The sequence below is a fragment of the Furipterus horrens genome, unplaced genomic scaffold, assembly GCF_987537825.1.
Source record: "Furipterus horrens unplaced genomic scaffold, mFurHor1.1.pri manual_scaffold_3, whole genome shotgun sequence".
Lineage (NCBI taxonomy): Eukaryota > Metazoa > Chordata > Mammalia > Chiroptera > Furipteridae > Furipterus > Furipterus horrens.
Window position 1 is genome coordinate 19,677,811 of NW_028327173.1, and position 18,710 is coordinate 19,696,520.

The 18,710-nt window shown below is 41.6% G+C and overlaps 1 protein-coding gene and 1 non-coding gene across 10 annotated transcripts in view; both read right to left on the reverse strand.

Moving 5' to 3' along the window:
* Positions 1-2,576: 2,576 nt before the first annotated feature.
* The window catches only part of PUM1 (pumilio RNA binding family member 1), a 113,327-nt gene continuing 97,193 nt past the window's right edge, over positions 2,577-18,710 (reverse strand). For all 9 annotated transcript variants that reach the window (XM_090268977.1, XM_090268978.1, XM_090268975.1 and 6 more), the window contains 5 exons: positions 17,572-17,709; positions 12,411-12,536; positions 10,659-10,780; positions 6,205-6,397; positions 2,577-4,405 (listed from right to left, as the gene is read on the reverse strand). In XM_090268977.1, coding sequence (XP_090125103.1) covers positions 4,274-4,405; positions 6,205-6,397; positions 10,659-10,780; positions 12,411-12,536; positions 17,572-17,709 — 711 coding nt within the window. In that variant the 3' untranslated portion in view covers positions 2,577-4,273. The remainder of the gene's footprint in view (positions 4,406-6,204; positions 6,398-10,658; positions 10,781-12,410; positions 12,537-17,571; positions 17,710-18,710) is intronic.
* On the reverse strand, positions 5,284-5,368 carry LOC150014504 (small nucleolar RNA SNORD103/SNORD85). Its single transcript, XR_016510289.1, has one exon. It is a non-coding gene; the product is annotated as a small nucleolar RNA SNORD103/SNORD85 (small nucleolar RNA).

Consider the following 18,710-nt stretch of genomic DNA (forward strand, 5'->3'; position numbering starts at 1 on the left):
TTCTGCAGAAGAGATAACCTCTAAGCTAGCTCACTCTGTCAGGTTTGCATGAGGATCAAAGGAATCACAAATACGATTGTGCTGTGAGGCACTGTGATCAGGTAAAGGATTGTTATATAACCTGTGTGAGAAATCTATCCTGGAGGGACTCTGCAAGAGAGACCAAGAAGGCAGGCGTCTACTTGGTGGGAGCCCAGAATCACATCCTTGGGCAGACGTGGTAGCAATGGGTGATGGCATCCAGGTAAATGAGGGGTGGCTGCTGCACAAGTTCAGCCCGCCCAGTGAAACTCAGTCCTGTGGACGAGGGGTCTACGCCAAGGGGAAAAGCCTCAGGCCTAGAGACGGTCTGATCCAAAGACTTGCGTCAGAACCCAGAACCTGTTTCCAGATCTGTGAGGTGGGGATAGATAACCCGGTTCCTTCCAGGACTGTTGGGGATAATGAAAGAACTTGTAAAAACCACCTCTTGAGATGCCTGAACAGTCAGTTCAGGATCAATGACTTTATGTAAATTTCTTTACCTAACAGACAAGGATTTTGTTCACCAAAACCTGGGCAGAGCCGTTGGATGAGTGAGGCTCATTTAAAGATGGTAAATGCCACTCGTTTATTGTACTAACGTGCCGGGTCCTGTACTGAGGTACGTAATTTCATCCCAACCAAACTTTGATGTAGGCGCTAATATTTATTTTCCTCATTTCACAGAGAAGGAAACTTGGCCTCAGAAAGATGATCCAGGTAATAAGAGTCAGTCGTAATTAAACCCTGTGTTTGCCCGACTGAAAAGCCACACAGGCTTGAAATAAGGGTTTGAGGGAGTGATCATATTTCTAACCAAGCATCTTGCTTTGTTACCACTTAAAAAACAAAACCACAAAACCAAAACATTTCACTAAACGTTATTAACATAAAAACCCGAGTGAAGTACAGACAGAAAACCAGCACAAGTGCCTACTATGTGCCAGCCACTTGACAGTACTACGAATTCTATCCTCCCTCTGCTCTAGGAGGCATTAGTTCAATCTTACATGGGAGGAAACAAGCTAACAGGCTCTCCCCAAGGCACAAAGACAATAGCAAAAGGGAAAGAAATCCAAGCCCCTCTGCCCACTGCCTCTGCAAGGGTCTAGTCAAACCATTACCTAGTAGCCATGACTTTCTCTGACATGATGTGATGTGAGAAACATTTCACGTATGTGTGTTTTCACCTTCAGTCCATTTCCAACAAGGAGTTTGGCTCCAGATGGATACACCTGAGCACACACAATGAGTGGTGGGACCCATATTTGAATCCAGTCGGACTCCAGAGCCCCGGTCCGCAATGCCCAGCACGCTCTCTGGCGGGCCCACCACCACCCCCTCAGCGGAAAGACCCGATTACAGCCACTGAAGCAAAATCAGGTTCTGAACACGAAACCTACGTATGTCAGCTTCCTTTCCCTGTCTTTATTACTGGGACTGCAGGGCCTGCTAGTGACCATCCCTTACCCTTAGGGGACCATGCAAAGCTCTCTTCTGCGACCACCCTGAGGTCACAAGTCCAGATGTGAGGTTATGTGGCTCCTGCCTGGCCTCCCCGATCCTGTAGTTGCCAACACAGACCGACATGCCAGTGGCAGTTTTTGTCAAAGCTTCTGGAGAAAAAGCGTAAAGAAGGGAAGGTGGGCATCCGCAAGGTACAGGGGACAGTCACCTTACTGACCTAGAGCCTCCTACACTAGAAGCTGAACGAAGTCCCCAGTTGGAGATGAGCAAGCTAGGTACTAGGACAGCCTGGGCTGGCCTCTGCCCATGTGCACAGTGGGGCCGGGTGAGGGCGGGGACAGCCCGGAGAGGAAAGGGGCTTGGAGGGGAGGCCTGGAAGACACCTGGCCTACAACCATGCCTTGGACAATGAGGTGCCCCAACACTTAACCTCAGCTGGGTGACATCTGTGACAGCATTCTGATCTAGACCCCGGGCTCACAAATGCTGCCGAGGCCAGGAAGAGGCAGGGATGATCGCCACAGAAGAGGGCGAACCACAGGGCAGACTTTCCCATGCTGTTCCCACGGCTGGTGTGCAGACTCCAGGCCCAGGAGGTGAGTATTCTCATTTTTCTTTCTATTGCATTTATTTTATATTTTTTAAAGAGGGGGGAGGGAGGGCGAAAGAGAGGGAGAGAAATATGGATATGCGAGAGATATATGGATTGGGGTGTCTCTTGTATACCCCCAACCGCAACCCAGGCATGTGTTCCGACTGGAAATGGAACCAGTGACCTTTTGGTTTGCAGGCCAGCACTCAATCCACTGAGCCACACCAGCCAGGGCCTCATTTTTCAACAGAAGTTGGAAATCTGGGTTACTGTGGAGTGTCTTGATTTTGAAAGCACTGGGCAGGCTAAACCCAACGTCTTTGGGTCAAACTGGGCTGAAGAAACAGTTTGACCCGGTGTCTCTATTCCAGTTCTCTTCCCCTCCCACCCCGCCCCTCATAAAACAAAAACAAAACAAGCAAAAACGAAAGAGGCACAAAGGAAGGGCTGCCCTGCGGCACTGCACTGGGGGGGTGGGGGGAGTTAAAGCACAAACTCAGATTCCAAAGTTCTGTATTTTTCAAAATAAAGATCACACATTGTTTAGAGACAATCTACACAAGAGTTACAAAAAATAGTTGCCCAGGCATAAGCATACACAGGTTTGTTAATTATACACATATGGTTACAAGTGTGCTTGCAAAAAAGTTCATTGGAAATATACACAAGGCTCTGGAAATGTACACCGTGTAGTGTTACAATTCTATATTCAAACAAGGAAATTTGACAGTATGTTACATTCACTTACAAGTAGACAAAATGCAAAATACAGTTCATCTTCTGTACAAAAAGGAAGGGCGAGTCACACTTTACAGGGCGAGTGGGGCTCTGATTGTAAGGGAAGCTGGGGCAGGGCTGAACTTTGCACGTCCTTTTGACTGTCACAAAATAAAACATTACTTTTTTAGGATTAAAAAAAACACTATTGTGAACTGAATCATCTTGAATAACATTTAGAAAGGATCTTGCTACAGTCTGACTAGGTGACAAATAAAACCAAGCTATATTTTTCTTTTTAAACATATAACTAGGCTGTATAAAGAACATTTATTTATTCCTTCAAAAGAAAAAATTTACTTCTGGTTGAAATTACAATTTACAATATACAACACTATATGCTACGACCATAAAAGGTGTGAATATACACTGAATGCACAGGGCTGGCTAATTCTCTTTTCTTACCAAAAAACGTGTTTATGTTGATTCAAACTTCTCCACATTTACATTACAGGTATACAAATGTACAATTGTACAATCAAAAGTATGTCCGACTACTAGGGTACATTATAGATACAGATTAGACATCAAAACAAGAAAATACTACAAATTTGTATATATGCAAAGTCTACACCAAGTATACACTATATATTTATAGAAGCAAGACCAAAAGCAGAGTTGGATTTTTTTTCTCATGCTAAATAATCAAGATTTTGCCTTCCAATGTTAACAGAAAAAATCCAACAGGCAGTAAACAAGTACACCTGCCCAGCCTTGAAAGACATTCTGGGAGCTCATGTCTCCTCATCACAAAACAGACTCCACTATCTTCTTCAGCATAATAGTCTCCAAAAAAGGCAATTTTTAGACGTTTCATAAACTTAATGTCATAAAATGAAGCTTTAGCAACTCTGAAACGATTTTCATTTTATATATATATATATTTATAAACAGTGTTAAATGCCAGTTTGGGGTCATTTAACTAAAGTTCAAACTTCTCAGGTTTTTTTGTTTATTTTTGTTTTTTACTAAAATGAGGAGGTGGGGAAGAGCTATTTGCAAAACTTGCCAGCAAGGCAAATGAGTTAAAAACCTTTTTTCTTTTATTTTAAACTTTTTTTGTTAAACCAACCACCCTTAAAGTTGCCACGTGTGGAATATAGATACAACATTCAACAAAATAGGTGGCCTCCCATGTACACTGGTTACCTATGTACAAGTATCCTATACACCAGTAAAACAGGGCAATTAATTAAAAAAAATAATTAGTACATGTTATGTGTAATAAAATTAAATTTACAAAGGCTTTTCCACTTGTGGATTTGATTCCTTTTTTTTTTTCTTTTTGGAGAAGGTAATCCTGGCGCAACCATTCACCCATTTCAGATTCTGCACTAGAACATTTCTGGTTGCTGGTTGGATTCACCAGTGGGCTAGTGAGGTCAGTGGGAATGAGGGGACAGGCCTGATGTTGCCTCAGATAATACCATTGGGGGGGCCACAGATGGGCCCTAAGTCAACGCCATTCTTCATGTAGTATTTCTCCAGCTTGGCCAGAATGTGCTTGCCATAGGTGTACTTGCGAAGAGTCGCGATGTGGGGCCGGATCTGGGAAGGAAGCACAGTCTGTGTCACTCTGGTCTAAAAATAGAGAGGGGTCAGCTCCTAGGGTGCTCCCAGGCACAGCAACGTGCCTCCAAGAACGCACAGCCCACAGCAATGCCTTTCATGCTCCAGCCAAAGCACCTGAATTCCTGAGCTACACTGACCTGTTAGGTCAGGAGAGTAGCCCCTATTCTGCGCGCTGATGCAGTGCGCGGGGGCTCCAAAGGGAGAGAAACACCCATTGGGTTGCCTCTCGCACACCCCCAACCAGGGACCTGGCCCACAACCCTGTTTCACAGGCCGGTGCTCAATCCACTGGGCCACATCAGCCCCAGCCAGGACAATTATTTGAAATGTAAATGTGATTTTGGCACCACAGTCCTGCTGTAATGAACTTGCTCTACTACTTCAAATACAGTCTTGTCTCCTTCCAAAACTTAACACACCAGGTTCCTTCTGCCTGGAAAGGTTTTCAGGGCTCTATTCAAATGTCACTCTTGGGGAACCCTCCCTGTATCCCTATATTAGGAGAGACACCCTGCCAACATGCCCACAGGGCCCTCCTTAATACATCCCCAGCATCACTGTAACTATTTGTGCATAATAAATACTGTCATCCTCACCAGGACGGCAGCCCTGTTAAAAGGAGGGCTCGCTATAGAGTGTGTGCTTAATGAGTGTTAGTTGGGTAAATGAAGAGACATGCTCCAAACTTCCGCATGTCTCCTATGCTCCCTGTGCCGTCACCAGCCTCGTGACCCACTGATCTACGAGTCTTACCACACAAGGCTTCAGACTCCCCCAGCCTTCAGCTGCCATCGGCTGCACCAGTGTGGTGTTTTGTTTTGTTCTGCTCTGAACTGCAGATGGTAGATGCCGCGTCTGGCTCAGAACTTGAGTCCATAACAAAGATTCTCATTACCGAACTTTGTTCTCAGTGAGGGCAAGTGGCTCATCATTGCCAGACCAAGGCCATCCCCTCCCCTGTGAAGGGCTGAGTGAGTTCAGAGCCCAAAGGCTGAGGGTCCAGGTCAGACGCACCCAGGGCTCACAGCACAAACCAAGCTGCAGCACACCTGCCTGGGCCCTGTGGTCTGTGGGGCTGGGTGAGGCTGGCTGACCTGTGCCGTGACTATTCCTGAAGCCGTGGGCCTTTGCAGGTGCCTTCCGGGCAGCTCCCACTCACAGCACCCAACTGCATACTGCTCTCCCTTCCCTCCTGGCTGACTCCTCTTCAGTCTGGATCCCACCTCCTGCCAAGCCTCTCCTCAAAGACTGGGGTGCATGCCTCACCACTGCTTCCCATCACTCCTCCCCACACTACGCTCGGTGGGCAGGGATGAGTCTCAGTCATCTCTGCGCTGGCATCTGGCACCAGGTAGAAATGCCAGGCCAGCCACTACACTGGGCAGGCACCGTTTGGGAAATGGTGGTGGGGTGAAGAAGAGGAAGGTGGGAGAAAAGGAAATAAGGCAAGCAGGTTGATCTGCTGGACTGAGAAGATGGCCTCCTAGGAGGAAGTGGATAAAAGCATGGCCTGAAGATCAGGGAGGGAAATCTCTCTCAAGGACTGAGTTTATGACTCTTTCACAACACTGAATTTTTTATAAAGGTGGGGTGGCAAACATGAGGCAATGGCCACTCCAGATAAAAGGAAAAAAGAGCACAACATGAGACATAATTCAGTGACAAATTCTGCAAAAAGTAGCAAGATATCCACCCTCCTCTGCATTCCAGAAATATGAAGAAGCCAAGGCCTTGCACACTTTCTCTCTGACTGAGATCTGCCCAGCTCGGCCTACCTTATGCATGACTATTTTCCGCTGGGCTGGCTCTGCCACATCGATCATCTTCTGGACCACGTAGTTGGCATACTGGTCCTTCATCATGGTGTATAAGGCACTGTGGGGACCATCGTTCATGGTGCACACCTCATCGATAAGCACAGCACGCTCTGTGCGGGAGGCATGAGTGACACACTTCTCCACAACATTGCTGTAATAAGACAAGTTCAGGGACAACTCTTAGAAAAGGGGGATCCAGTGCTTGTCTGGCCTTTGCCCTGACCTCAAGATCAGCAAGAGATCTTAACATTTTTGAAAGATTAATTCAACAGCTGTTTGGTTCTGAGACTCTCCACCTTTGCCATGTGTGCCCTCCAAAGTGAACCATAACCAGGTAAGTGAAGGGATTTGAACACAAGGTTCATACGACTGGTTAATAGCCAAACAGGTAAATGAGCATAATTTCAACATAAATCAAAACCGATCTTCACTTTTGGTGGGCTTACTGAGACCAGAAACAAAGTCTTACTTATGTCTATAGCCCCAGTGCCAAGCTCTCTAACATACTGAGTGAAAGAATGTATCAAATCTGGTGAGCTAACCTATCAAATCTAAGGAAGACAAGCGCCTCTACCACTGGATACAGCGATACAGAAACCCCCCCCCCCCCACCTTCGCTCTGCAGTACTATGCAATTCTAGCTGAGCCGAAGGTATGGCAGCAACGTGGAAATGAATCTAATAGCGACTGCCTTCTCCCTCTGCAGGAAAGGGAGTTAAGCTATTCCTGAGCTGGTTCAGAGAGCACAAGGCCAGCCACAAATGTTCAGAAAAAGAATGCCACATTTGCCGTGACTGCTTGGCTGGGTTTATCTTTCATCCATTCCAGGCCCACTTTCTCTATACAGTAGAGAGGATCAGAACAAGACTTTGCTAAATGGGTTGAGGACAGGACACTCATTCTTCTGGGCGGAGGACTCAACCATCAGCACTGTCTTTCAAGAAACTAAGCAGGTAGATCAGTTACCACTATGGGATCCCAACTGGCCAAAGGCTTCCACTGTAATACACGATTAATATGGTTTCAGTCTTTAAAGTTGATTCTATTATTTCTGAATCTGTGGTTTCTTGCCCATTTGTGGGTATAAAATCAACTTGGTGATTTGTGACCAGCTTTATTTTTTTTAAATGAAACAGAATAAGGATATGTAAGCAGCTGCGGACATTTTAGCTCTCTCTCGTGCTCTCGCTCTCTCGCTCTCTCACTCTCTCGCCCTCTCACTCTCTCGCCCTCTCGCCCTCTCGCTCTCTCGCCCTCTCGCCCCCTCCCCCCCTCCATGCGGCTTGGTGAAGAGGCCTTCTCCATGCGGAATAAAGAAGCTAAGTTCTCCATGTGGCTTGGAGAAGGGGTCTCCAGGCTGCTTTAAGAGGCTCTCGCCATGCAGCTTTGAGGAGAGGAGATCCATGCGGTTTGCAGGAAGAAGGCAGTTTACAAGGAGGCTGAGAATTGAGAATCCACAAGGTTCTGGATTAAAAGCTGGTGGACCCCATAACACAGACAAGACCTCCCCAATCAAAATTGAGTGATTGGCAGCTACTGGTAAAGCTGAACCGTGTTTGGAAAGTAGGGAAAAGGTTTCTCTAACTTTTCTAAAACTAGCCTGGTTTGGTAGGGGGAGGCAAGGATATGTGTTTATAGGTGTTTTAAAGAATATAAGACTTAACAACAGAAATCCACAAATAACTAAATCTATATAACTGTTAAATAATTCTTTTTCTTTTCACAAAAAAAAAAAAAAAAAAAAAAAAGAAACAGAATAGCTAAGAATCAGAATCAACTGTAGACAATACAACTTCAGTTACGTGTGTGCACATGTGCCTGTGCTGCAGACCTAATAAAAACATACTTGGTGTTCTGCATCACCACCAAAAATGCCAGAAAGTCACTAATCTATTTTTTGGTTTATTCCTACTGATCTGTTTTCTATTTAATGGCTCCTTCTTCTGTTTTCTCTAATTTACTCTTAAGGCCATAAGTAAATTTTATTTTAGATGATATATTTAATTTTCATTTTATTTTATAATAAAGCTTCTGTCTATTAACATTTGCTATATCTTAATTCATTACCAGCATATTTCTCTTTATATTCTTGAGTATAATTAAAATAGCTGCTTTATAATCCTCCTCTGCTAACTCCAACTCTGGGTGGTATGGTTGTTTTTATTTTCGTTTTCTATTTGTTCTTTTTTTGTTGAATACAGGTCACATTTTCCTGTTATCTAAACACAGAAAATGATATACTGTAGAAACTGAGTTCTGTTATGTTCCTCCAAAAAGTATTGCTCCTCCAATCTACCTTTTTAGTGGAGTTAACAGTTGACTGAATTCAAACTATGAACTTCTCCCATGCAGTAGGCAGCAGGTGAAATCTCAGTTCACTTCTTTTAGCCTTAGTAGGGCTGCCTGCAGTGTGTCCCATGCAAATGTGATTGAGGAGTCAACCAGATACTTGGGAAGTTTAAATACAGGCATCCCCCTCCCATAGTTCTCTTTCTTTCCAGGATTTCTTCCCTGTCATTTTGCCACTTCTATTGCCAAGATTTCACCAAACTCTGCCTTCTTGGAATACTAGAGATTTTCTACACCAAGTTAGGAACCCAGCTTTGAGCAGACTGGGAAGGGTCTAGAGGTGAAAAGCCATTAAAAATAGAAAATTCCCTGATTATAGTCAATAATACTATATTATAAACTTCAAAGCTGCTAAGAGAATTAATCATAATGGTTCTCCATACAATAAAATGATAATTATGTGACATAAAGATGTGAGCTAATGCAACTAGTTATCATAGTGCAATATATAAATGTATCAAACCAACACATTGTATACCTCAAAATTGCTCATTGTTATATGTCAATTATATCTTAATAGAAAAAAAACTTTTTTTTTTTAAGGAGAGGAGGGCAATTTCCTAGTGCAATTAACTTTTTCTAAGTTTCAATAGTCCCCCTCTCACCTCCCAATGTACATGCTCATGGTCACCCCTTAATGCCTTCAGATAGTTTTCTGGCATTTTGTCCACAGTTTATAATTGTAATCTGTGGAAGAGCAGGGTCTACAGTAGCTGCTCAGTCATTACCTGACCATGAATCTTTGCAATATTAACATTTATACTATATCCAAGGGTAAGATACTAAATACAATGAACAAAAAAGTAAACTGCGCAGTGACCCAAAGGAGAGACCTAAGAGATTCAGATACCCATTTCCTTGGTCAGGGGATGGGGCATGGAAGCAACACAAGGCCTACAAGATAACCCCTGATATGATTAGGCTATTAAGTCTCTGCATCTATGGATGCTTTTATTTCTTTTCTCCATATCCTATGCTTTAATATTTTAAGGTTTTACGAACTAAAAATAAACCATTTAAAAACATCAAGATCATATGAGTCACGCATGCCTTACAATTTGTTCTAAAAACCATAGAAGAAAAATATATCTGTGGCTGGTGTGGCTCGGTGGATTAACCATCAGCCTGCAAACCGAAAGGTCGTTGGCTCAACTCCTAATCAGGGCACATGCCTGGGGTGTGGGTCAGGTCCCCAGTTGGGGGTCAAGAAGCAACTGTTGATGTTTCTCTCCCTCCCTTTCTCTCTCCCTTCCCCACTCTCTAAAAATAAATAATGAAAATAAACATCTTAAAAAAATGAAAGAAAGAAAAATATAAAGCACAGTGTTATGTGTATGGTAGGCTATGCAGATTCTATTCAGAAGACCATGCCACTAAGCCACCGGAGGGTCATCGATTTCTTCTCCAGCCTCTGCTGCTTATAAGTTACCTAAAACATCTGTCACAACCTGAGAATAACTAATGCCTTTTAGGCTTAAGCTGGTACAACAGGAAGAGGGAAAGAGGTTCTAAGACTATGAAGGCCTGTACGTAGATATGATACAATGCCTCTTTATTCAGGTACCAAAGAGGAAACTGAGTAAAGAACATTTCATAATTCCAAACAAATAAGCTAATGAAATGTTCAGTTTACCAAAGTACAAAACCTAGTATTCTTTTTTTTTTTAAGGTTTATTCTCATTTGAGAGAGAGGGGAAGGGGGAAGAACTCTGATGTGACAAACACCAATCAGATGCCTCCTGCATGTGCCCCAAGGGGACATTGATCCTGCAACCTGGGCATGCATCCTGACCAGGAATCAAACCAGCAACCTTTCAGTTATAGGATGGTGCTTCAACTGAGTCACGCTGGCCAGGGCTAACTCTAGGGAAATGAGGAGCCCACTAAAGGATTTCTTACGTTTAATGCTTTGTAACAGAACTATTTGACTTCTTAAACTATGTATACTTTAATAAAAACAAACATTTTTTTAAAAAAAGAAAATTCTTTCTTTCTCTTTAGACCTAAAAATACTATTTAATCCTCTCTTCTAGAAAACAGTCTATGTAATTCAAAGCCCATACCTTGCAAATTTGTGCTGGCTCAATACAAGTACATTGCCTCGAATTTCTGCTACGATTTTACTCTTATCTTCAGGACGACCATGCTCCAATACATGTTGAATTACATAATTCCCATATTGATCCTGTTTGAGAAACAATAAAAAAAAAAAAAAATTCATGTAAAAATGAGTTCATTTTGGGAGAGGCCTCCAAAAAAAAGAAGAAAGAAAAAGAAAACGAAAAAACTGATGAACACAGACAACACTGTGCTGATTGCTGGGGGGGGGGGGGGGGAATGGGGCAAGCGGAGGAGGGGATGGAGGGGGATCAATGGAGATGAACAGAGAGACTTGATGAGGGGCGATGACCACACAATAATTCAGTGTACAGATGGTATGTTGCAGAATTGTGCACCTGAGACCTACAGAATTTTGTTAACCAGTGTCACCACAATAAATCAAAATTTTAAAAGAGCTATGGTACATTTATACAATAAAAAAATAAATACAATTTTAAAAAAAATTAGTTCAGTGGGTTACCTAAATCCTTACATCTAATCAACTTCTATTTTCCCTGTAACACTATGATGGTTTACCTGAATACTAATGAACATGTAAGAATTTTTAAAAGACAGGTAACGACAGTTTCTCCTATGATTATGAAACACAAACACATCACTACTAGAAAATGGAATATTTATATATATATATATATATATATATATATATATATATATATATATATATATATGCCCAAAGAGCCTAGTTGGGTTCTTCATAAAATACTATATACAAAAAACAAACAAAAAAGGTGGGTGGGAATAAAGAAACACTTTTCCCTCAAACAGAAATGTACAAATGATCACTGTGCCTATCTACAAAGAAAAACTAGAAACAAAGTTTATGTCTAACAAAACAGATAATGCCTAATTAAATAACATTACAAGCATATAATGGACATCCTCATTCATCTAAAGTGAAAGACACTTTGAGAAAATAAATGTGTGTAAGGAATTCCAGAGGCAAAAGTACTTTTGTAAGATGTAAAAGATTAGAAGAGTACAAGAAATATTTTTTTTAAAGTGCCAATGCCAAGTATGTTTGCTTCTGGATGGGAGGATTATAGATAATTTGTTTTGTTGCTAATTCCTACACTTCCAAATTCTTCTACAATGAATATTTAATACATTTACAATATCATACATCCCACCAAAACAAAAAATAATCACTAACCAAAAAAAAAAAAAATTTACTTCAGGATATCTTTGGGCCTTTGGGCATTTTTAAAGTCTGTTGAGCATTTTTAAACAGAAATAAATTCTGGCTTTAAGAAAATTGCTTCAGTATAACATATTACATGTAGGAGTTGTCAAATGGTTAATATGACATGAGAGAAATTTGTAGGGGTAGATGCAAAAGAAAGCATCAAAGCTAGAGAGAAATCAACTAATCCACTTAGTTAATTAGAAATGATAAAACTGAGATCCAGAGAGATTAAATGGCCCGCCCAAAGTGATACAGCTAGCTAGTCCACAGCAGAGCTCTGGGAGGCATATCTCTTTGCTCCAAGGCCAGGCTCTAGTCATTACCCATATTCACAAAACATGAACCAGGCCAGTGTCAATGAAAACTTGCCCAAAAGCTTCGGTGTGCATTTTAAACACATTAACATTACCCTCTACTGGAATGGATACCTGTGCTGAGAAAACACACAAGCTCTGGGCCAGCCCGAGCCCACAGGTGTTTGCAGTTACTCTACTGGCAACTCCACTACCTGTACAAGTTGCTCTGTGTGCTGGTGAAGCTCCTCTAAAATAGGGAGTGTCTGGTCAGGGAGGCAGTGCTCCAGGATCCTCTGAATCACTCGGCAGCCGTAAGGATGCGTGGACAAAGCAAACACCTAGGGCAGACAAACAGAAGTGAGAAAGCCACAGCAACAGTTGTCACTTTCGATGCTTCAGATTGTTAATATACATTATCCCACTAATCTTCACAATGACCTTGACAGTCATGGTTATTCTCTACACAGAGATGAGAAAACTGAAGCTCTTATAAGTTTATATAATGTGCCAACAGTCATAGTAAATGACAGAGCCGGGGTATTTCCTAGCATGACTCAAAAGCTCAAATTATAAGTATGACATTAAGCTCTCTCTTCAAATAGTAAGGTTTGTACTTATATGTGTATGTAAATCCTTTTCTTAATTATCCTAGGAATTCAGAGATGTACATAAATTCAGAGCTGAAAAGATCTTTTCCAAGGAGCCTAGAAAGGAACAGAATCAGTCAAGGTCATGAAAAATATATTTAGTTTAAGAGTCCACCCTGTCAAAGGATGGACGTGGTGGGGTGGAACTGGGATCAAATCCTGAGTGCTTTCACATAATCACAAAGTAACGTCCTGAATCGAACAGTGGTGTTTTCTAGCAATATGCCAAGAGAAGCTCTGCTGCTGGGTCTGGTGCGAGATAAGACACAGGTTTCAGGCCCAGACCACCTAATCTCAATTCTGCCCTTCCTAGTCAAATGACCTAGACCAACTTGCAACTCAGGCCTGTTATCAAGAACAATGACAATATTCCTTGAACTGGTGTGGCTCAGTGGGTTGGATGTCGCTCCACAAAATGAAGGGTCACCAGTATGATCCCACGTGCCTGAGTTGTGGGTTCAGTCCTTGGTTGGGGTGCGTAAGAGAGACAACCCATTTCTCACAAAGTTTCCCATCCTCTCCCTCTCTCTAAAAATAAATAAATAATATCTTTTAAAAAATGAAAAAGAAAAAAAGAATAATGACAATAATTGTAAAAACAGACTTTCGGCCAAGATGAAGGCGTAGACAGACATGCTGCATCTCCCTCCACAACTAAGAAGAAATACAACTACCTCAAAACTAGAGACAACCAGAAATTCCAGAAAATCAAGCTGCATGGAAGTCCAACAAACAAAGATACAAAGAAGAAATACTCATCCAGACAGATATAGGAGGGGCGAAGAGGACTCGGTGTGGTGCTGGTGGTGGCGCAGCAGCCAGTGGAAAGTGCAGTCACACATTTTAAAAAGCAGGGAGGGACACCTGGGGAGTGCTCCCGGCACCAGACCAGACCACACAGCTCACGGTCCCAGCACCGGGGAAAATAAAGCCTTATTGTTTCTGACTGTGCAAACCAGTAGGTTGGGGAGGAGGAAGAAACTGCCAGTCTCTCAGCAGAGTCTGCTTGTTTAAAGGGCCCCACGGTCCTAGAACATCTGTAGACCCACCTACTCTGGGAATGACGACCAGGGCAACAGCTAGAGGGGCGCCAGTCCCATATGGGCAGTGGGAAAAGTGCCTGGAAAAGGACTGAGTGCTGGGCAGGCAGCATTGTTCCCTCTCGGACTCCTCCCTGACATACAGGGCCACAGCGTGGTGAAACAGGTCGCCCTGCACTGATGAATCCCTAAGGCTCCGCCCCTTACAACGTAACAGGAGCGACAGCCCTACCTGGGACGCAGAGGCAAACAAACACAGGAGCCTGTCAAGATGAGGAGACAGAGAAGTATGGCCCAAAAGAGGGAACAGATCAAGGTTCCAGTGGGAGAACTAAGCGGTGAGGAGATAACCAACCTCACAGATGAGGAGATAGCCAACCTAACAGATGAAGAGTTCAAAACACTGGTGAGAAAGATGCTCACAGACCTAACAGATATGCTTAAGTACAACAAATGCAAAAAGGAAGAAGTGAAAGCTATGCTAAATGAAACGAAGGAAAATCCACACAAAACCAATGGTGAAGGGAAGAAAACCGGGGTTCAAATCAATGATTTGGAACATAAGGAAGAAAAAAACTGTCAACCAGTACAGAATGGGGAAACAAGAATTGAAAAAAATGAGGAGAGGCTTAGGAACCTCTGGAACAACTTTAAATGTGCCAACGTCTGAATCCCAGGGATGCCAGAGGGAGAAGAGGAAGAGCAAGAAATTAAAAGCTTATGTGAAAAAATAATGAATGAAAACTTCCCAAATTTGGCGAAGAAACAGACATACAAGACCAGGAAGCAGAATCTTAAAGAAGACAGACCCAAAGAGGATCACACCAAGACACATCATAATTAAAATGCCAAAGATGAAAGATAGAGAATCTTAAAAGCAGCAAGAGAAAAGCAGAGAGTTACCTACAAAGGGGTGCCTATAAGACTATCAGCTGATTTCTCAAAAGAAACTTTGCAGGCAAGTAGCGACTGGCAAGAAGTATTCAAGGTGATGAAAAGCAAGGACCTACAACCAAGATTACTCTATCCAGCAAAGCTATCATTTAGAATGGAAGGGCAGATAAAGTGCTTCTCAGACAAGGGAAAGCTAAAGGAGTTCATTATCACCAAGCTATTATATGAAATATTAAAGGGACTTATTTAAGAAAAAGGAGATCGAAACTATGAACATTAAAATGACAACAAACTCCTGGCTGCTGTGGCTCAGTGGATTGAGCGTCAGCCTACGAACCAAGTGTCACTTGTTTGATTCCCAGTCAGGGCACATGACTAGGTTGCACGTCAGGTCCCCAGTTGGGGACGCGTGAGAGGCAACCACACAGTGATGTTTCTCTCCCTCTCTTTCTCCTTTCCCCTCTAAAAATAAATAAATAAATAAATAAAATTGTTTGAAAAAAAAAGAAAGCTCCTGTCCTTTGACTCTATTTTTAAAAATAAAAAATAAAATAAAATGACAACAAACTCACAACTATCAACAACTAAATCTAAAAAATAAAATAAAACTAAGCAAACCAGAATAGGAACAGAATCATAGATATGGGGATCATTTGGATGGTTATCAGCTGGGATGGGGGAGGGGGGAGAAATGGGGAAATGGTGCAGGGATTAAGAAGCATAATTGGTTGGTACAAAATACACAGGGGGAAGTTAATAACAATACAGTTAAGACTGAAGCCAAAGAACTTATATGCACGATCCATGGACATGAACTAAGGGGGGTGGGATTGCTGGAGGGAAGTGGGGTACTGGGTGGAGGGGAGCAAAGGGAAAAATAAAACTGGGACAATTGTAATAGCATATCAATAAAATATACTTAAAAAATAAAAAAGAAAATGAAAAAAATATATATATATATACTTAAAATATGTATACAGGATGAGAAATTTTAAAAAGTATGGCTAAAAAAAAAGGTAAAAACAATATCAACAGCTAACACTTATTAGATGTTTACTGAATGTTAGTCACTGCACTTAGTGCTTTATATATGGTTTTATGTATGTAGACTCACATGTGTCAATACATACTTAAACAGTATAACTATATTGCTCAATTATAACCATAAAAATGCTAAATGCAAACAGCCTGGAACAACTTGCCTTATTTCACTCAATTTTATGTTTCAAATATTTACTTATAATAAGGTGGGCTTCTGCAGTATAATGTTGAGTAAGTATACAAGGTTTTCATTTAAAAAATTTTTGTCCAATTTTCTGCTAATGGACATCTAGATAACTTAGTCTTTTCCTACTAAGAGAATAATGCTGCTCTGAACATGTCTAAATATGTCCTGTGATGTATATTCGCAGATGTTTCACCTGGTATACACCTAGGCCAGGAGTGCTACGTCACAGAAAATATAAATGTTGACCTTGAAAGATGATACTAAATTACTTTCCCAAACAGTTATGCTAATATCTATTCCCAGCAGAAGTGAATCACATCTCACATTTCTGCCAATAAATAGCAACTGGTGGGTAGAAAAGTCTATCATTTGTGGCTTTATTTTGCATATTCCTGATTACTAAAATAGAATTATTTTTTCATATGTCTACAGGCAATTTGTGTTTCTTCTATCTAACAATGCTTTGGCCCATTGTTGCATTAATTTATATTGTTCTCTTTGATTATAGGAGTTCTTTATGTATTCTGATTATCAACTCTTTGGCAGTTTCATCTTGAAAATATTCTTTCCCATTTAGTCATTTAATCCTTTTACTTTTTCAGTTACATTTTGAAAAATATAAGATCTTAATTTTTGAGGTAAAAAGATCCCCCCTCCTTAACTCAGAAAATACCAATAACTCCCTGAGTTAATGTCTGTAATTTACATTCCCCTGCCATATTTGAACAAACCCCCAAACCTAAAAAACTCTAAAATCCGATTTCAATCTAGGCTTAACAGAACACATGAATACACCTGAAAAATCTACTTATTATTTCCCATTGTTTTTTCCCTTTTCTAAAAAAAATTTTTGCACACCCAAGAACGTATGTTTCACTCTCTTGTCCCACCTAGTTTAGAAGGGGTGTGAGGACTTTTGGGGGTGTGTCTGTGTGAAAGAAGTTAATGACAACAGTGAATTAAAGGGGGATTCTAGAAAAACCATGGTATAAAAAAGCTCTGCTTGGAAGCTGGTGCTGAGAGCATACGGGCTCTTATGACACAAGGCTAAATAAGAATAAATAAATAAAAGCTATTTCTAGCTGTGCTGTCACTTGATAGAGTTCAAATCAACCTGATCATCACCCTATCCACACCCCCCCCCAAAAAGACTCAAACAAGAAACACCTTGTTATTTTAAACATATATTCACGTATAACCTGCAATATTGGTTCTTTAAATGACTTGAATTTTAAAATGTGATTAAAACTTTTAAACACCAAGATAAAACAGTACTTAAACCAAAGGAAAAAATTTATTCTTCAAATACGAGATTTAACCTTAACAACTCTGATGATTAACTCATCCCAACATGAGCAGATGGCTGCATTAATGATGGAGAGAAGCCCCATGGACAGTTAAGGGCAGCATCTCGGGCACGCAGAGCCAGGTGTCTGACACCACTGAACAGAGAGCTGCTATTTACTGCAGCACTTGAGAGCACTCCACAAATCCTGCCCTGTTCTCTGCCCACAATGGAAACACGCACAATCCGTTTCCCTTATTTCATTCCTAAGTCACTTACCTGTCCTTTAAACGCATCGATGATAAACTGCAAAGACTGAGGCTGCACACATTCAATGCATTTCTGAACCACATGATTGCCATTTTGGTCTTTCACACACTTCAGGACATGGCCATCTAGTTCCCGAACCATTTCATTCTATTGGAGACAAGGAAAGAAAGTACCACCAGAATCACAGCGAGCAAACACCTGGACAATCAATGTTCTCCGTATCAAACACAAAAGCACTGAGCAGGAGGGGAATCCATGGTAATGAAAGTAAAGCAATTCAACTGTGGCACTACGGCAATAAATGATGAATAGAATTTTTCCATGTCATCGAACTTTGTTAACAGTAAGCAGTCTTTTAAAAACTATTCTAACTTGCAAAAGACCTCTGGGAGATTAAAAATGTAGACATCTTCAAACAGAATGAACCCTATATTAAGTACTTTATTAGAGAATTTCACATGCAATTCAACATGTTTCTATTAAGACAACCCTGTAAGGTACACATTATTAATAACAGTCGTTAATCTAGAGCTCACTATAGGCTAGGCATACTTTTTAACTGCTTAACATGCTTGGACCCAATGAATCCACATTAATAATCCTATGGAATGGACACTATTACAGAAATGGGAACCAAAACAGAAAAATTAAATGACTTGTTAAAATCACAAACCAAGACTGCCAAGAGTCAAACACAAGCAATATAGCTCCTGTGTGTGGCAAAAGTGTGTCAGTAAACCACCTGTCAATTATACATTATCCTCCACAACCCTCTAACCATATATAAACTGAACCTGAAAGGGGTTAAGTAATGCATTTAAAACTACAGATAGTGACTGAATCAGAATTCTAGCCCAGGTCTGTGATTCCGACATGATGTTTCCACCTGGCTACAGTGACTGCGATGTCAGCAGGAACAGTACTCTCAGTTAATTCATGAAAAGTGTCCAACGCAGGGAGCACCTCGAGGCCAAACACTGAGGAGCGGGGGGAGGAGTTTGTGTGTGTAGGGCATGAGCGGGAATGACCAGGGAGGACACCAGGTCCATGTGCCAGGCCTGCCACTGCACGAGGCAGGCACTCATTCGGGACATGGTGGGGGGCGAATGAACGAGAGAGCGCAAGTGAAGGGAAATGGAAGGGAAGCT